Raw genomic sequence first — 17357 nt, forward strand, 5'->3', positions numbered from 1 at the left:
CCCGCTCTGCGATGAGCTGTGAGCTCAGAATCGTTAGATAGAGTCTGACCCATGGCAATAGCTGAACCATCCACCTTGGTGGCCGCTGAGTTCGTCACGGACACTCCATCACGTGCCCACGTGGGATAGCTGTGGGAGGGGGTGGGGGGAGGGGAAGGGACCCGGCACTGAAGTTTCGCCGCTCGTCAACCCCAGCGACACTCGGTCACCATCACGATCCCTGTGGCTGTGGAACAATCACACGGTATTACAAGTAAGGTGGAACAGTGCGTTTAATGTTAACAATAATTTACAGATGCCCTAGCCCCTACAACTAAACTGTGCCCTTCACCCGTGCCAACTTACTCAGTGTCTCTCTTTTGCCTTACGGGCCCTACCACTACGTCTAAGTGATTCCCCAGATGATACAGCAGGAGTGGAGGAGGACTGCTGCGAATCGCCCCCTTCGACTTGTTTCTCCTTCGGCAAGCGTTTCCTGGGGCGACCCGGCCTTGATGGGCCAGGCTGCACTGCGGGCATCTCGGGTGATGTTGTGCCACCCTGCTCTGCCTGCTGCCCACCCGATGCACCAGGGATGGGACGGGGGGAGGCCGAGAATTCCGGGACGTCCCGTGATGGAGTTAATGGGACGGGCCCCGAAACCTCCTCCTCCCTCGGGGAGCCCGGTGGCCCCCAGGCCTCACTTTGGGACAGAGGTGCGAGCGGGGAGGTGCCCCGTCGCGCCACTGACACCTGGCGCTGCCAGTCCTGGAGGCCTGCAACGGTATCCACCAGGATCCGAAGGTTTGCAGAGACGGAGTCCAGGGAGTTAGACATTCCCGCTAGGGACTGTGCGATCTCAACCTGTGAGTGCACGACGCCATCCAGCACGTCTGTCAGGCGGTTGATGCTCTCCGCGACTGACTGCTGGGACTGTGCCATTGACTGCTGTGACTGTCCATGGCGTGCTGCGACTGGGCCATGACCTGCTGAGACTCGGCCAAGGCCCGCAGCGCGCCAGCAATGTCGTGTTGGCTCTGGTGCATTGCTGCCTGTGAGAGGGCAACCCTGTCCAGGGCCGAGGATGACGCGTGCACATTAAGCTCAACGCCTTGCATAACCTGACCCATTGCCTCCACCGCGTATGCCACCCGTGCAGTGTCGGCCTGGGTTGCTGCCATGAGCGGCACCACTCCCTGCTCCTGGACGCGGTTCGACTCCTCTAACAGCGTCTGCAGAGTCTGGAAGGCAGCCCTCATCCCGTCATTGTGTCCCTGGGTTTCTTGAGGCATCGGCTGTGCGGGTGGGTTGAGAAACTCCAGGAACTCGGAAAACGTCTGGGAGCCAGCTGGATGCTGGGCCTGGCCTGCCCTCCGCCAGTCCGGGCCCTCGGCTGCTCCGACCTCCACCTGCTGTACCTGCTCAGCTGTGATGTGTGACCCAGACTGTGACCCAGGAGCCTCATCACTAAATAGCCCAACCGGGGTGAGTGTCTCTGGGATGGTGGATGGTGTGGGAGATAGCTGTGCTGCAAGCTCGAGGTCGTCTTGGGTGGACGCCTCCTCTATGTCATTCGGCCCGCTGAGAGGCCGCAGGGCGTTCGCGGGCCATTTCTCTCTCTTCCTCTCTTCCCTCCCTCTGGGCGTCCTGCTCCACAGATTTGGTTGGGGAGGATGGGACTCCCCGCTGATCGGGCACCCTCTGTCGTGCGGCCCTGGGTGCGGTGGGGGCAGATGCCTGTCTCCGCCTGGAGGCAGACGGCCCTGGTCGTTCGGCATCATGTCCTAGGGAAGAGAATGAAACGAGTTATTTAGAGACGCTCATCGGGCGCTGGACGGTCCCAGTGGGCAGGGTGTGAAGGGACAGAGAATGGGGGAGGTGTCCCAGTGGGCAGGGTGTGTGAAGGGACAGAGGATGGGGGAGGTGTCCCAGTGGGCAGGGTGTGAAGGGACAGAGAATGGGGGAGGTGTCCAAGTGGGCAGGGTGTGTGAAGGGACAGAGGATGGGGGGGGTGTTCAGTAGGCAGGGTGTGATGGGACAGAGAATGGGGAAGGTGTCCAAGTGGGCAGGGTGTGTGAAGGGACAGAGGATGGGGGAGGTGTTCCAGTGGGCAGGGTGTGAAGGGACAGAGGATGGGGGAGGTGTTCCAGTGGGCAGGGTGTGAAGGGACAGAGGATGGGGGAGGTGTTCCAGTGGGCAGGGGTGTGAAGGGACAGAGGATGGGGAGGTGTCCCAGTGGGCAGAGTGTGAAGGGACAGAGGATGGGGGAGGGGGGGTGTTTGTCATGCAGGGTTATCTCACTTGTTGCAGCTCCGCCCAACCTCGCATTGCGCGATCTCCCGGGTGGCAGATCCCCCAACAAGGTCCAGTGCCCTCTGCTCAAACGTGGTGAGGGGGTGCAGGATGGGCGAACCCCCTCCAGTCTTGTTCCGCTCACGAGTGTTGTGAGCGGTCTTGTCCTGTTGGGGGAGGGGGCATAGGTAGATCATTAAAATACGGCAGGTATCAGGAGGCCGTTCAGATACTGGCACAGGTTGGGGGTCAAGTTGTAATAAGACCATTACATCTCCATGGGGGCCAGAGCGCTGGGTCTGTGACTACTTTGTGAACCACCCTCAACTCACTCTGCCCCAATCCCCTCCACCCCCCGTGCCGGGGGGGGAGGTGGGTAATTAAGTAAAGGGGGGAGGGATGGTTGTGACCCGGGGGCACCCTCTTGGCACTTACCCTGGCAGCCCTGGTGAGGTCGTGCATCTTCTTCCTACATTGCTCTGCAGAGCGAGGGGTCTGCCCCACAGCACTGATGGCAGCAGCAACCTCACGCCAGGCCTGGCGCACCGCGCTGGCAGGGTGGCGAATTGTAAATAGTTTAATAAACGTGTTTAAGTTATCTCCATGTCTGAACCTTCCTTTGTCAGAGTGAACATCAAGGAAGCAGCTTATGCCACGCCAAGAGCAGAACAAGACATCCGGCACCCATATTGTAAATTTACAATTCCTATTGCAAACAGTTTTAAAGTTTACAAGATAGAGTTTGCAAATTCTAGAAGTGCCAATGTAAAATCAAGACAAGCAATGTTAAGGAAATAGTCCAACTCATTGTTTCTCTTCCTGCACCTTTTAATCTTCAAATTATTTAGCGAATAAGGGGGAAGGACGTTCTGCCTGGGCTGCAGTACTTTGGACAATCAATAGCTGGCACATCAGATATGGATGCAGATGGGCTCCTTGATATAAACAGTTAGTGCACAGGACAACGTTCTGGTATTCAGGTATGTAGCCATATTTAATACACCTCATTTTAAAAGACTAATTGTTTATCTTACTAATGTATTTTGTGATTTTAAAAATCTCAAAATTGTTCAGAACTTGGCAGACTGTTTATAGGGGAAATAAGTTTGAAAGCTTTTGGAAAATGGAAGCACCATAGTAACATAGCCACATAAGAACATAATAACATAAGCATAGGACCAGGAGTAGACCACACAGCCTCTTGAACCTGCTCTGCCATTCAGCTGTTCATCACTGGTCTGTCACAACTCCAGTTCTCGCTCGCTCCCCATATTCAGTGATTGCCTGAGGAGCCAACATTAGAGACACATCATCGTAACATTAAAAGGATCGCAACACCAGTTTAGAGGCACAACATCATGATATTAAAGGCATGGTATCGTTATATTTGAGTCGCAACATCGTAACAGACACAGCATCGTAATATTAGATGCGCAACATTGCCACATCGAGGCACAGCATCGTAACATTGGAGACACAGTATTGGAACATTAGAGCACATCATCGTAACATTAGAGGCACAGCATCGTAACATTAGAGACACAGCATTGTAACATTGGAGACACAGCATCTTAACATTGCATATACTGCATCGTAACATTAGAGGCACAGCATCGTAACATTAGAGGCACAGCACCGTAACATTAGAGGCACAGCATCGTAACATTAGAGACACAGCATCGTAACATTAGAGGCACAGCATCGTAACATTAGAGACACAGCATCGTAACATTAGAGGCACAGCATCGTAACATTAGAGTCACAGCATCGTAACATTAGAGGCACAGCATCGTAACATTAGAGGCACAGCACCGTAACATTAGAGGCACAGCATCGTAACATTAGAGACACAGCATCGTAACATTAGAGGCACAGCATCTTAACATTAGAGGCACAGCATCTTAACATTAGAGATACAGCATCGTAACATTAGAGACACAGCATCGTAACATTGGAGACACAGCATCGTAACATGAGAGACGTACATGTTAAATGCACACATTGTAACATTAGAGATGCAGAAATGTAACATCAAAGACAAAGCATCATCCCATTAGGACACAGCATCGTGACCTTTAGAGGCACAATATGGTACATCTATGAAAATTATTCCCTTTCTCCTGTCTATGGTTTTCTCTAATTTGTCTGGTGTTAATTTCATGAGATATATGAAGAATAAATGCAGTATACATGAGTTTGGCTGAAATATAGGTTTGAGAGCAATAGAAGAGAACATACAATGTGGAGGCTCATTGATTTGGAAGAAATTACAGTCTCTGTTGAAAATGAAAATCGCTTATTGTCACGAATATTCTTCAATGAAGTTACTGTGAAAAGCCCCTAGTCGCACATTCCGGCGCCTGTTCAGGGAGGCTGGTACGGGAATTGAACCGTGCTACTGGCCTGCCTTGGTCTGCTTTAACAGCCAGTGATTTAGACCAGTGTGCTAAACCAGCCCCTGTTCACACAAGCCATGAATAGATGCAGTTAGTGAGGGGCGGCACAGTGGTTAGCACTGCTGTCTCACGGCACCAAGGATCCGGGTTCGAGCCCGGACCCCGGTAAATGACAGTGTGGAGTTTGCATATTCTCCGTGTCTGCGTGCATCTCACCCCCAAATCCCAAAGATGTGCAGGTGGAGTGGGCACGCTAAATTACCCCTTAATTGGGAAAGAATGAAATGGGTACTTTAAATTTATAAAATAAAAATAGGTGCAGTTAGTAATGTCAGTCACAGTGTCTGGATCTTTGTTAAAAGAAACTAGTTATATTCAACATATTTTGGTATTTTCACAAGTGATGTCAATTCTTTCTAGCTCAAGACCAGTTATCAACATTGGAGTGAATGTCACATTTTTTCCGAAGATGGTGCCTTTGTCTATCGCAACAATCAATGAGCAGAAGAAAATATTCAAGCTTCTGTGTGTGTTACCGTTCAATCAAAGTTTACATCGTTAGGTAATGCCTCAATGACACTACAGAATGTAGAAGGGAACTGTCTGCATCACATTTATCTGTGGTTTTATTCTTATCTATCTATCATAGCCAGAGAATACGTAGCTGGTAATGGTTTCCCATCTGCTCCTGCACTGCTAAATCTAATGGCTCCCAACGTCAATTGTTCGCCCCTCCTATTTTTCATCTACATTCTGCTCCTTGGAAATATCATCTGCAGGTACAGCATTTCTTCAGACAGCACGGTAAGCACAGTGGTTAGCATTGTTGCTTCACAGCACCAGGGTCCCTGGTTCAATTCCCGGCTTGGGTCACTGTCTGTGTAGAGTCTGCACGTTCTCCCCGTGTCTGCGTGGGTTTCCTCGGGTACTCCGGTTTCCTCCCACAAGTCCCGAAAGACATGCTGTTAAGTGAATTGGACATTCTGAATTCTCCCTCTGTGTACCTGAACAAGTGCCGGAATGTGGCGACTAGGGCTTTTCACAGTAGCTTCATTGCAGTGTTACAATAACATTTTATTACTTTATTCCCTACTTACTGTACCTGTATAACAGCCTTTAGTGATCCATGCATTAGGACACCCAGATCCCTCTGCTCCTCAGAGCTCTGCAATCTCTCACCATTTAGACAATAAGCTTCTTTTACCGAATTCACTAGACTCTGCAATCTCTCACCATTTAGACAATAAGCTTCTTTTACCGAAATTCACTAGACTTGGGGTGGTCCCGGTGGATTGGAAATTAGCAAACGTGACACCACTGTTTAAAAAAGGAGGTAGGCAGAAAGCAGGAAATTATAGGCCAGTGAGCTTAACTTCGGTAGTGGGGAATATGCTGGAATCTATCATCAAGGAAGAAATAGCGAGGCATCTGGATAGAAATTGTCCCATTGGGCAGACGCAGCATGGGTTCATAAAGGGCAGGTCATGCCTAACTAATTTAGTGGAATTTTTTGAGGACATTACCAGTGCAGTAGATAACGGGGAGCCAATGGATGTGGTATATCTGGATTTTCCAGAAAGCCTTTGACAAGGTGCCACACAAAAGGTTGCTGCATAAGATAAAGATGCATGGACATTAAGGGTAAAGTAGTAGCATAGATAGGAGGATTGGTTAATTAATAGAAGCAAAGAGTGGGGATAATGGGTGTTTCTCTGGTTGGCAATCAGTAGCTAGTGGTGTCCCTCAGGGATCCGTTGTTGGGCCACAATTGTTCACAATTTACATCAGATGATTTGGAGTTGGGGACCAAGGGCAATGTGTCCAAGTTTGCAGATGACACTAAGATGAGTGGTAAAGCGAAAAGTGCAGAGGATACTGGAAGTCTGCAGAGGGATTTGGATAGGTTAATTGAATGGGCTAGGGGTCTGGCAGATGGAATACAATGTTGACAAATGCGAGGTTATCCATTTTGGTAGGAATAACAGCAAACGGGATTATTATTAAATGATAAATATTAAAGCATGCCGCTGTGCAGAGAGACTTGGGTGGTGCTAGTGCATGAGTCACAGAAGGTTGGTTTACAGGTGCAACAGGTGATTAAGAAGGCAAATGGAATTTTGTCCTTCATTGCTAGAGGGATGGAGTTTAAGACTAGGGAGGTTATGTTGCAATTGTATAAGGTGTTTAGTGAGGCCACACCTGGAGTATTGTGTTCAGTTTTGGTCTCCTTACTTGCGAAAGGACGTACTGGCACTGGAGGGTGTGCAGAGGAGATTCACTAGGTTAATCCCAGAGCTGAAGGGGTTGGATTATGAGGAGAGGTTGAGTAGACTGGGACTGTACTCATTGGAATTTAGAAGGATGAGGGGGCATCTTATAGAAACATTTAAATTATGAAGGGAATAGATAGGATAGATGCGGGCAGGTTGTTTCCACTGGCAGTGACAGCAGAACTAGGGGACATAGCCTCAAAATAAGGGGAAGTGGATTTAGGACTGAGTTTAGGAGGAACTTCTTCACCCAAAGGGTTGTGAATCTATGGAATTCCTTGCCCAGTGAAGCAGTTGAGCTCCTTCATTAAATGTTTTCAAGGTAAAGATAGATAGTTTTTTGAAGAATAAAGGGATTAAGGGTTATGGTGTTCGGGCCGGAAAGTGGAGCTGAGTTCACAAAAGATCAGCCATGATCTCATTGAATGGCGGAGCAGGCTCGAGGGGCCAGATGGCCTACTCCTACTCCTGCTCCTAGTTCTTATGTTCTTATGTTCTTTTATATTCTTCATGCAAAATGGACAATTTCACATTTGCCCACATTATACTCCATTTGCCAAAACTTTGCCCACTTGCTAACCTAGCTATGTCCCTTTGCAGCCTGCTTATGTCCCAATTCACAATTTACTTTCCTACCTATCTGTTATGTTGTCAGCAAATTTCACAACCATACCTTCACTCCCTTCATCCAAGTTCTCAACACAGTGGTTAGCACTGTTGCTTCACAGCTGCAGGGTCTCAGGTTCGATTCCCAGCTTGGATCACTGTCTGTGCGGAGTCTGCATGTTCTCCCCATGTCAGGAATTAAGGACATTATTGAAAGAGACTGATTGTTTGAAAGGAATGGAGGACGCACACTGAGAGGAATCGGAGTTTACTGACCATTTGAAAGGGAACTGAGGGCACTGACCATTTGAAGGGGGACTGAGGGCACTGACCATTGAAAGGGACTGAGGGCACTGACCATTTGAAAGGACACTGAGGGCACTGACCATTTGAAAGGGACTGAGGGCACTGACCATTTGAAAGGGACTGAGGGCACTGACCATTTGAAGGGGATGAGGGCAATGCCATTTGAAAGGGACTGAGGGCACTGACCATTTGAAAGGGACTGAGGGCACTGACCATTGAAAGGGACTGAGGGCACTGACCATTTGAAGGGACTGAGGACACTGACCATTTGAAAGGGACTGAGGGCACTGACCATTTGAAAGGGACTGAGGGCACTGACCATTTGAAAGGGACTGAGGGCACTGACCATTTGAAGGGGGACTGAGGGCACTGACCATTTGAAGGGGACTGAGGGCACTGATCATTTGAAAGGGACTGAGGGCACTGACCATTTGAAAGGGACTGAGGGCACTGACCATTTGAAAGGGACTGAGGGCACTGACCATTTGAAAGGGACTGAGGACACTGACCATTTGAAAGGGACTGAGGACACTGACCATTTGAAACTTCTGGAAGAGAGGAAGAATGTTGACCTTCAGATAACCTAGTGCCTAAAAGAAAAGACTGATCAAGAATTGCTGCATATTTACCAGGCAGGCAAGTAACTGAAAACATTTCGAGAACCAAAGGCAAAGCCTCAGAAACATTTGTTTGAAGAGTTATATTCACCTGAAAGAATGATCCAAGATACAAAAGCTAAAATAATGTAGGAAAACAAGGTTTAAAAGATGGCAGAGCATTACAGTAATGGTTTCATTGCAATTGAATATCAGAAGAAAGTGTAAAGCAACAATGGAATCAACGGTCATGATTAGGTAACTTGAAAAATTAGATATTTAGTATTAATGCGGTTCAATAATTTGTTCTGTATACTTTATAGATTTAAATAATTCCTTTCTGGATTATACCATTAACCTGGATACAAAACAGAAGAGTAAAAGAGTGATGTTTGCAAAGAACGATGGACGCCCCTGACTCCGTGTCTGATTCTGTGAGGATCTCATCTGATGTGTTGTAAAGATTATTCACTCATTGTGCAGGTAAGATGGGAACCTTTTTCAGATCTCCCTTAATCGTCTTCTCATCAAGAATAAGATTCTCAGCTGCTCCAATCTATCCACATATTGTGTTATTCTGTGAAGGAAGGCTGTGTGTGAAGCATTTGTAATGAGATAAGTGGTTCAGAAGCAATAGACTAGGTTCGGAATTTGAATTAGTAGATATAGAGAGACCTTTGTTTACAGCTGTTAAATTTCAAGAGGAACTAAAAGGCTTTTACAACAAGGGTTTCATAACTAAACAAAGGAGAATATTGAGTGGGATTCTCTACGAGCGGACGCCTGAACTGCGATCGGGCAGAGAATTGCGTGTGAGCTGAATAAATCCCAGGTGGATGCCGGGCATCCAACGGAATGCCATATTCTGGTGCCTTGATAGTGGTGTGAATGTGTTCCAAGTTATAGAACATAAAACATTACAGCGCAGTATGGGCCCTTCGGCCCTCGATGTTGCGCCGACCTGTGAAACCATCTGAAGCCTATCTGACCTACACTATTCCATTTTCATCCATATGTCTATCCATATGACCACTTAAATGCCCTTAAAGTTGGCGAGTCTACTACTGTTGCAGGCAGGGCGTTCCACACCCTACTACTCTCTGAGTAAAGAAACTGCCTCTGACATCTGTCCTATATCTACCACCCCTCAATTTAAAGCTATGTCCCCTCGTGTTGGTCATCACCATTCGAGGAAAGAGACTCTCACTGTCCACCCTATCTAACCCTCTGACTATCTTGTATGTCTCTATTAAGTCCACTCTCAGCCTTCTCCTCTTCTAATGAAAACAACCTCAATTCCCTGAGCCTTTCCTCGTAAGGCCTTCCCTCCATACCAGGCAACATCCTAGTAAATCTCCTCTGAACCCTTTCCAAAGCTTCCACATCCTTCCTATAATGTGGTGACCAGAACTGCACGCAGTACTCCAGGAGCGGCCGCACCAGAGTTATGTACAGCTGCAGCATGACCTTGTGATCTCCGAAACTCAATCCCCCTGCTGATAAAGGCTAGCACACCATATGCCTTCTTAACAGCCCTATTAACCTGGGTGGCAACTTTCAGGGACTTATGTACCTGGATGCCGAGATCTCTCTGTTCATCTACACTACCAAGAATCTTGCCATTAGCCAGTACTCTGCATTCCTGTACTCCTTCCAAAGTGAACCACCTCACACTTTTCCGCATTAAACTCCATCTGCCACCCTCTCAGCCCAGCTCTGCAGCTTATCTATGTCCCACTGTATCCTATAACATCCTTCAGCACTATCCACAACTCCATCGACCTTCGTGTCATCTGCAAATTTACTAACCCATCCTTCCACACCCTCTTCCAGGTCATTTATAAAAATGACAAACAGCAGTGGCCCCAACACAGATCCTTGCGGTACACCACTAGTAACTGAACTCCTAGGATGAACATTTGCCATCAACCACCACCCTCTGTCTTCTTTCAGCTAGCCAATACAGCTACAGTAACAGCCATTAGCATATCATGAATAGGCCTGCCCCGGTAATCTCCCAGCCTCCCCGGGATGCTCTGTCTCCTTCAGGTGGAAGTGACGATTTGTGGTATTTAAAATCGGGTAGCAGGCCACCGTGGCTGATGAGGTAAGAGCGGGAAGTGGGCCAAGTTACCAAAGGTTCAATGGTAGGCTGCCAGTTGTGCTGTCTGTGAGGGGGTGTCTGCCTGAGCAGGGAGGAGTAGTAGCGGGGGGGGGGTTGCCAGGAGTTGGATCATGAGGTCAGGGTGTACCCCCTGGGACAGGTTGTCTAGGTACGGACCGCCATTGCCGTGCCTTGCAAGGCATCCATCTGGCTGTGCACCCCATTGACTGCCCACTATGTCCTGTAGATATGCAGTGTGCCACAGGACTTATGGATGCCCCAACCACCGCCCTCAGGCCACCCCCTGAGGAGCCCACAGAACCCACCCGATCCATCAACAAGATGGGTGTGGCCAAGCGCAGCCCATGGCCTATCAGCTGTTGGCACGCACCCGTGCACTCATCCGAGGCATTGCCCCACTGCAGGGGCCTCGGATTGTGCCCTCCTCGGGGGCTCCTATCTCCAACTGATGTACCGCAGCACATGTGTGGTGCCTCAGGAGCCTCTTCACTAAACTGCTAGACTAAGGTGAGTGTCTGTGGGATGATGGAGGGTGTTGGTGTTAGCATGATGAAAACTTGGTATCGTCCCTGGACATGTGCTCTGGGGTGTTGTGGGGTTGCAAAGGGGGGTGCAGGTCCCGCCTCATCACCAGGTGAGTCTGAGGGTTGCGGTGGGCAGGGGGGGTGAGGGATTCCAGATGGACCGCCTCGTCACCAGGTGATCCTGCAAGATGCATGGTTAGATTGCAGGAAGTGATGGTGTGGAGGGGAGGGATGGTCACACGTGTCATATAAACATCGCATTTCATTAGGGGTCACTTGTGTCTCCAATGCCGACCTCTGCCTTGGCGACTGCCCGGTCTCTGACCCCACTGTTCTGCGACAGTGAGGGGCTGCAGGTCTACAAGGTCCCCTCTAGTCTTCTCTCTCTCCCTGTGGTTGTGGGCCACCTTTTTCTGGAGGGACAGATAATGCACAGTGTGAGACACTCAGACGCAAGCAGCACAGGTGGTCCGCCGGCCAGTGGCACCACCCATGGCGGAGTTAGCATATGGTGCAGGGTGGGGGTGCAAGCGGCCTGCAGATGGGTGGGGGTTCGATCACCCTCTAGGTGGCAGGGCTACGAGTGTGTGGTATGGAGGTTGGTGCAAGAGGCACAGTGGTCATGGTGCCTCACCCTGGCTGGCCTGGGGGGGGGTTGCCCTTCCTCACCCAGCGCTGCTTACCAGTTCACCTGGTGGAGGCAGCATGGGGGAGGGGGATTTGGGAAGGTGGAGGAATGGGGCATGGGAGGGGATTAGTGCCAGGGACATGGTGGAGGCGTGAATCACCCTGCCGCCCTGAGGAGGTCGTGCATCTTCTTTCTGCACTGCTGTCCGGTCCATGGCAGTGGGGCCTATGGCACTCATGGCCTCTGCCACCTGTGCCCAGGCCCGGTTGACATCCGCGGGTGGCAGCCTCCTTCCCACCTCGGGGAACTGGATGTCCCACCTCTCCTCCTGGGCATCCAACAGTGCCTCCAGGGCAGCACGGTAGCACAGTGGTTAGCACAGTTGTTTCACAGCTCCAGGGTCCCAGGTTCAATTCCTGACTTGGGTCACTGTCTGTGCGGAGTCTGCACATTCTCCCCATGTCTGCATCGGTTTCCTCCGGGTGCTCCGGTTTCCTCCCACCGTCCAAAGATGTGTAGGTTAGGTGGATTGGCCATGCTAAATTGCCCTTGGTGTCTAAAATGGTTAGGTGGGGTTACTGGGTTACGGGGATAAGGTGGAGGTGTGGGCTGAAGTGGTGTGTCTTTCCAAGGGCCGGTGCAGACTGATGGGCCGAATGGCCTCCTTCTGCACTGTAAATTCCATGATTCTGTGTCGGCAAATTTCAGGATCACTCTCCGGGGGTGGCATTTTCTTTACTGGAACTCCAGTGTGTAGGGAGTGGAGAGCTTATATGCAGCATCAGCTTGTCAGGATCTCCAGTGCTAATCCCGACCTCAACGAATCCAAACACCCCCATCAGTTGGGAATCGCACTAATCCACGTTACGCCAATTGCCGAGGCCCCGGTTGAAGCCTGGTGTTCATCCTCTTCCTGCGGCACGTCACCCGCCTACATGCGCATGTTCTGGAGGGACGCAGCAGACCACAATGTGGGAGACTCTCCGGAGTGCTATACTGGAGGGCCCCTCCAGGTCGGTCCAGGCACCTGAACCCGCATCTGAAGGATGCCGAAGTACCGCTTGATCATGACACTGGTTGCCGGCATGGGCATCCGTCTCCACATCCGTCTGTGGCTTCCAGATCGGCATCGCCAGCTATGGCTGCAGCAGATAACCCCCTGTCGCCCATTAACTAACCACTCAGCCAGGAGGAGGCCTTGAGGAGGTCAGGAACTGACGAGTGTGCCAGGATGAAGGCATTGGCACATTGCCCAGGTATTGGGCATAGACGTCTGTGATGGTATCTGATGTTCACACACAGGCTGCATGTTCACCGAGTGGAACCCCTTTCAGTTTGTATAGAATGGCCTGTCATCTACAGGTGCTCATAGGGCGTCATGCATCCCGTATCTCGCCCCCTGGACCTGGGACATCGCAGCGATGGCAGCGATCTCCGCTGCCTGGGCACCCTGGTGGGCTCAGTCCACACTGAAATGGATGTATTGTGCCGAGTGGGCATATAGGGTCTCCATGATGGCACGGATGCACCTGTACGCCGAGGTCTGTGAGATTCCGGACAGGTTCTCAGTCGGCAGCTGGAAGGACACTATGGTGCAAAGGTTCAGGATGTCCATCAACCTGACAGCCAATGGGACCGGCCATGGTGTCCTCCCCCATACCCCCGCAGTGCCAGGTTGTGCCATGATCTGGCAGATGTGTTGCCACCATCCCCCTGCTCAGCCAAAGTCTTTGACGGCATGGCCGGTCCATCAGGTTCTCGAATCACAGGCGCTGCCGGTACACCCGAGGCCTGGTGTGGTGCCTCCTCACCTCTTCCTCCTCCTTCTCTTCACCGGCTGGCTACTGTTCCTCTGGGGCAGGCTCACTGCGCAGGGTCCCTCCTCGGGCAGCTCCAACTCGTACAGCATCAGTGCATCCCCCAGGGCTGCAGTGACGAGGATGAAGGCCACCATTCCTGGTGGATTCGGAAGCCCATGTCTGCAGGGGAGAAAGTCAGACATGTTAGCTGGTGCGTTACCCTCTGCCTGACCAAGTCAGCCGGGCTTACACTGTGGTCCGGTCTGCATTGTAGACCCTGCACTCACATGTCCACCTTCCACCCACCCTCCCCCCATCCTCATACCAAACCCCAGCCGCTCTTGCTGGCTCTCTGCCCTTTGCACCCCTGGCCCCGTCGGTGCCTGGCACTGTGAGGGCCTTGGACCATGGTGCCGTGCTTGCAAGGGGTACATGTTGGCTGGCGCTACCCATGCCAGTGATATGGTCCACAGCCCCTGTCCAGCCCCTTCCTGCAGAGGCTACTGTGGACGTTACCCTTGGCTGGGGTGCTGCCCCGTCGGTGAGTGTTCCGGGGGGAGGGTTGGTGGGCTGCAGATGAGGGGTGAGGTGGAGCTGGGGTGTGGGGTGGTGAGGTGGGGGCTGGGCTGCTCGGATGGTAGGGTGAAGGGTGGGGGCTGGGGTGTGGGGGGGTGGGTGGGTGGCGACACCCATCTGCAGGTGTCACTCTGCACAACCATGGGACACGGTAGATAGTCAGTGGGGTGTACATCAAGGTGGCTGCCTTGCAGGCCACGGCAATGGTGGTCCATGTCTGGGCACCCCGCCCCAGGAGAGCTCACCCGAACCCCATGGCCCATTCCTTAGCCACTCCCCATCAGCTCTCGCTCCTCGCTCCCGCCCTGGCTTGGCGGAGACCTCCCTCCCTCTCTCAGTGAAGGTGGACGATTGCAGAGACCTTGGAGAATACCGGGTCAGGCCCGATATGCCAACAGCGTTTACTGTATGTGGGAGTAGAACGCATTGATGTTTGAGGTATTGGAGCATGGTATTTGGCATGTGCCTGGCGGCCCGCCACGATTTTGGCATCACGACCGACTCTTTGTCCGATCCTGTTTCGCGATTCCATGTCAGCCAACGGAGAATCCCGTCCATGAAGTTTGTATCAGCCATCTCGCCATTTTATGGTAATATCTATAAGAGAATGTTGCCTGGGTGGTGATTGCTTATGAGTCTGCCCAAGTGGAGAATGTTTTGGGAGGAATATTTTGTTACTGTGATCTTGTGTGCTTAGGGTTTTCTTTTCTACTGTTTAATAAACATTTCACGTTTAATTTTTTTAAATCCCAAAGGTGTTAATGGACTTATTGCTGTTGAGTATGTTTGCTTCTCACTTTCAGAACACTAGAAAAATGTTGTGGGCAGGAAACCAAGTCCGCTCTGGGATTTGGTTTGTTTGGCAATTGACATTTTCTGTGATCATGACGGACGTTCCTCATCCCTGGAAACATTCTTGTGAAAATTTGTTGCATCCTCTCTATTGCCCTTCACATCCTTATTAAAGTGTGGGACACCATACTCCAATAAGGCAGGACCCAGTGTTTCATATCTGTTTTTCATATCTTCTTTGCTTTTGTGTACTTTGCATGTGTTATTTGTAAAGCTCAGGGATCTGCTTTCTTGACCTTCCACCTCCAATGATCTGTGCATCTATACCCCCAGGCCTCTCTGTTCCTCCTTTACAATTGTACCTTTCATTTCATGTTGCAGCTTCTCATATTTCCTACCGAAATGAATCACTTCACACTTGTTCTAGATTAATACAGACAAAGCTGAAGGTTCAACACAGATCTAGTTACTGCTGCTACATTGCTCACTGTGCAATTACTCAGATGGCTGTGGCACCATGTGACGTATCATTTCCTGTGGTAACATAGCATTTATATAATCATATATTTAAATGAGTATATGTTAGCAAGACACACAATTACAACATACACTTTTCTGCATTAAATTTCATGACATTTGTCTGCTCCTTCCACCTTACATCGAGTTTAATACTATCCCTCTCATGGTTCACAATACTTTGAAAATTTATGTCATAATTTATGTCATTATGACTTCAATGAAGTTACTGTGAAAAGCCCCTAGTCTCCACATTCCGGCGCCTGTTCGGGGAGGCTGTTACGGGAATCGAACCGTGCTGCTGGCCTGCTTGGTCTGCTTTCAAAGCCAGTGATTTAGCCCAGTGTGCTAAACAGTCCCTGTTACAAAAGAAGACATGAATGATGGACGGAGAATTGCGGAAGCCATCGTGAAAGACAGCCTCGGTGCCCGCTCCCGGCACCCGATTCACCCCCACTGGCGGGGCTAGGAGAGGGGCTCCGGATTTCTCGGCGGAGAATGACGCGTGGCCGGCGTCTATATGACGTCAGTCGCGCATGCGCAGGTTGGCCGGTTCTAACCCGCATGCGCGGATGACGTCATCGTGCAGACGGCACGTATCCGCGCATGCGCGGTGCCGTCTTTCCCTCAGCCGCCCTGCAAGACGTGGCGGCTTGATCTTGCGGGGCGGCGGAGGGGAAATAGTGCGTCTGATTTGGACGCTAGGACGCTCGGTGGGCACCGATCGCGGGCCTGTCCCCTCCCGAGCAGAGTCATGGTGCTCTTGCCCCAATCAGGCGCCTAGAAGCCCCAAACGGGCTTCTGGCACCCGTTTCATGACGGCAGCGACCAGGTGTGGTTGCCGCCGTCGTGAAACGGTCATGAATGGCCGGCACTCGGCCTATCGGGCTCGGAGAATCGCCGTTCGCCGTAAAAGACGGCTGAGCGCCGATTCGGCGAGCGGTGGGGGGGGGGGAGGGAATCGTGGGGGGGCCAGGGGGGCATAAAAAATGTCGAGGGGCCCTCCCGCGATTCTCCCAGGCCGCATGGGGAGCGGAGAATTCTGCCCACTGTACTGGAAGTTCTGAGAAACCCCAGTTTAACGAGGAGCTGAATGAGTTTAGTATTAGTAAAGAAATGGTTTGGGGGAATTAATGGGATGATAAATCTCCAGGGCCTGATAATCTTCATCCCGAGTGCTTAAGGAAGTGGCCCTAGAAATAGCAGATCAATTGGTGGTCATATTCCAAAATTCTTTGGACTCTGGAATGGTTCTCATATAGCAGATTAATATGTAAAGTTAGAAAGCTGGTTAGTAGACCGGGAAGCAAAAATTTGGAAGAAATAGGTCTTTTTCTGATTGGCAGGCAGTGACTAGTGGGGTACCTCAGATATCTGTGCTAGGGCTCCAACTGTTCACATTATATATTAATGATTTCGACAACGGAACTAAATGTATTGGGCGGAATTCTCCGCAATGGCCGACGCCGTCGTGAAACCCGGAGTGTTTCACGACGGCGTCGGAGGCTGCTCCTCGCCCCCTATTCTCCCCCCCCCCGGGGGCTAGGAATGGCGTTTCGTGAAACTCGGCCGCTGGGCATTGACGTCAAGTGTGGAGCGCCGATAATGACGCCTTAGTGACGTCAGCTATGCCATGCGCGGTTGCCGTCTTCCCCTCTCGCTGCCCCGCAAGATGTGGCGGCTTGATCTTGCGGAGTGGTGGAGGGGAAAGACTGCATCTCTTAGAGTGCCGGCCCGACTGATTGGTGGACACCGATCGCGGGCCAGTCCCCTCCCGAGCACGGCTGCAGTGCTCGATCCCCTCTCCAACCCCCAACAGGCCCCAAATTACCTTTCGCGCTATGGTTCACGCCGGCAGCGACCCAGGTGTGGTTGCCGCCGGCGTGAACAGGTCGGGAACGGCAGCGTCGGCCCATCCGGGCTGGAGAATCGCGGGTCGCCGTATGAAAACG

General features: G+C 51.1%; 1 protein-coding gene across 1 annotated transcript in view; it reads left to right on the plus strand.

The window, feature by feature from the left end:
- LOC119974367 (integrin alpha-E-like) overlaps positions 1 to 17357 on the plus strand; it is a 406093-nt gene that overhangs the window by 235755 nt on the left and 152981 nt on the right. The window contains 7 exon segments of the mRNA XM_038813139.1: positions 3120 to 3215; positions 3217 to 3251; positions 5088 to 5176; positions 5179 to 5229; positions 8769 to 8854; positions 8856 to 8897; positions 11216 to 11222. Of these exon segments, the coding sequence (XP_038669067.1) occupies positions 3120 to 3215; positions 3217 to 3251; positions 5088 to 5176; positions 5179 to 5229; positions 8769 to 8854; positions 8856 to 8897; positions 11216 to 11222 (406 nt within the window).

Source organism: Scyliorhinus canicula, chromosome 12, assembly GCF_902713615.1.
Source record: "Scyliorhinus canicula chromosome 12, sScyCan1.1, whole genome shotgun sequence".
NCBI classification, from domain to species: domain Eukaryota; kingdom Metazoa; phylum Chordata; class Chondrichthyes; order Carcharhiniformes; family Scyliorhinidae; genus Scyliorhinus; species Scyliorhinus canicula.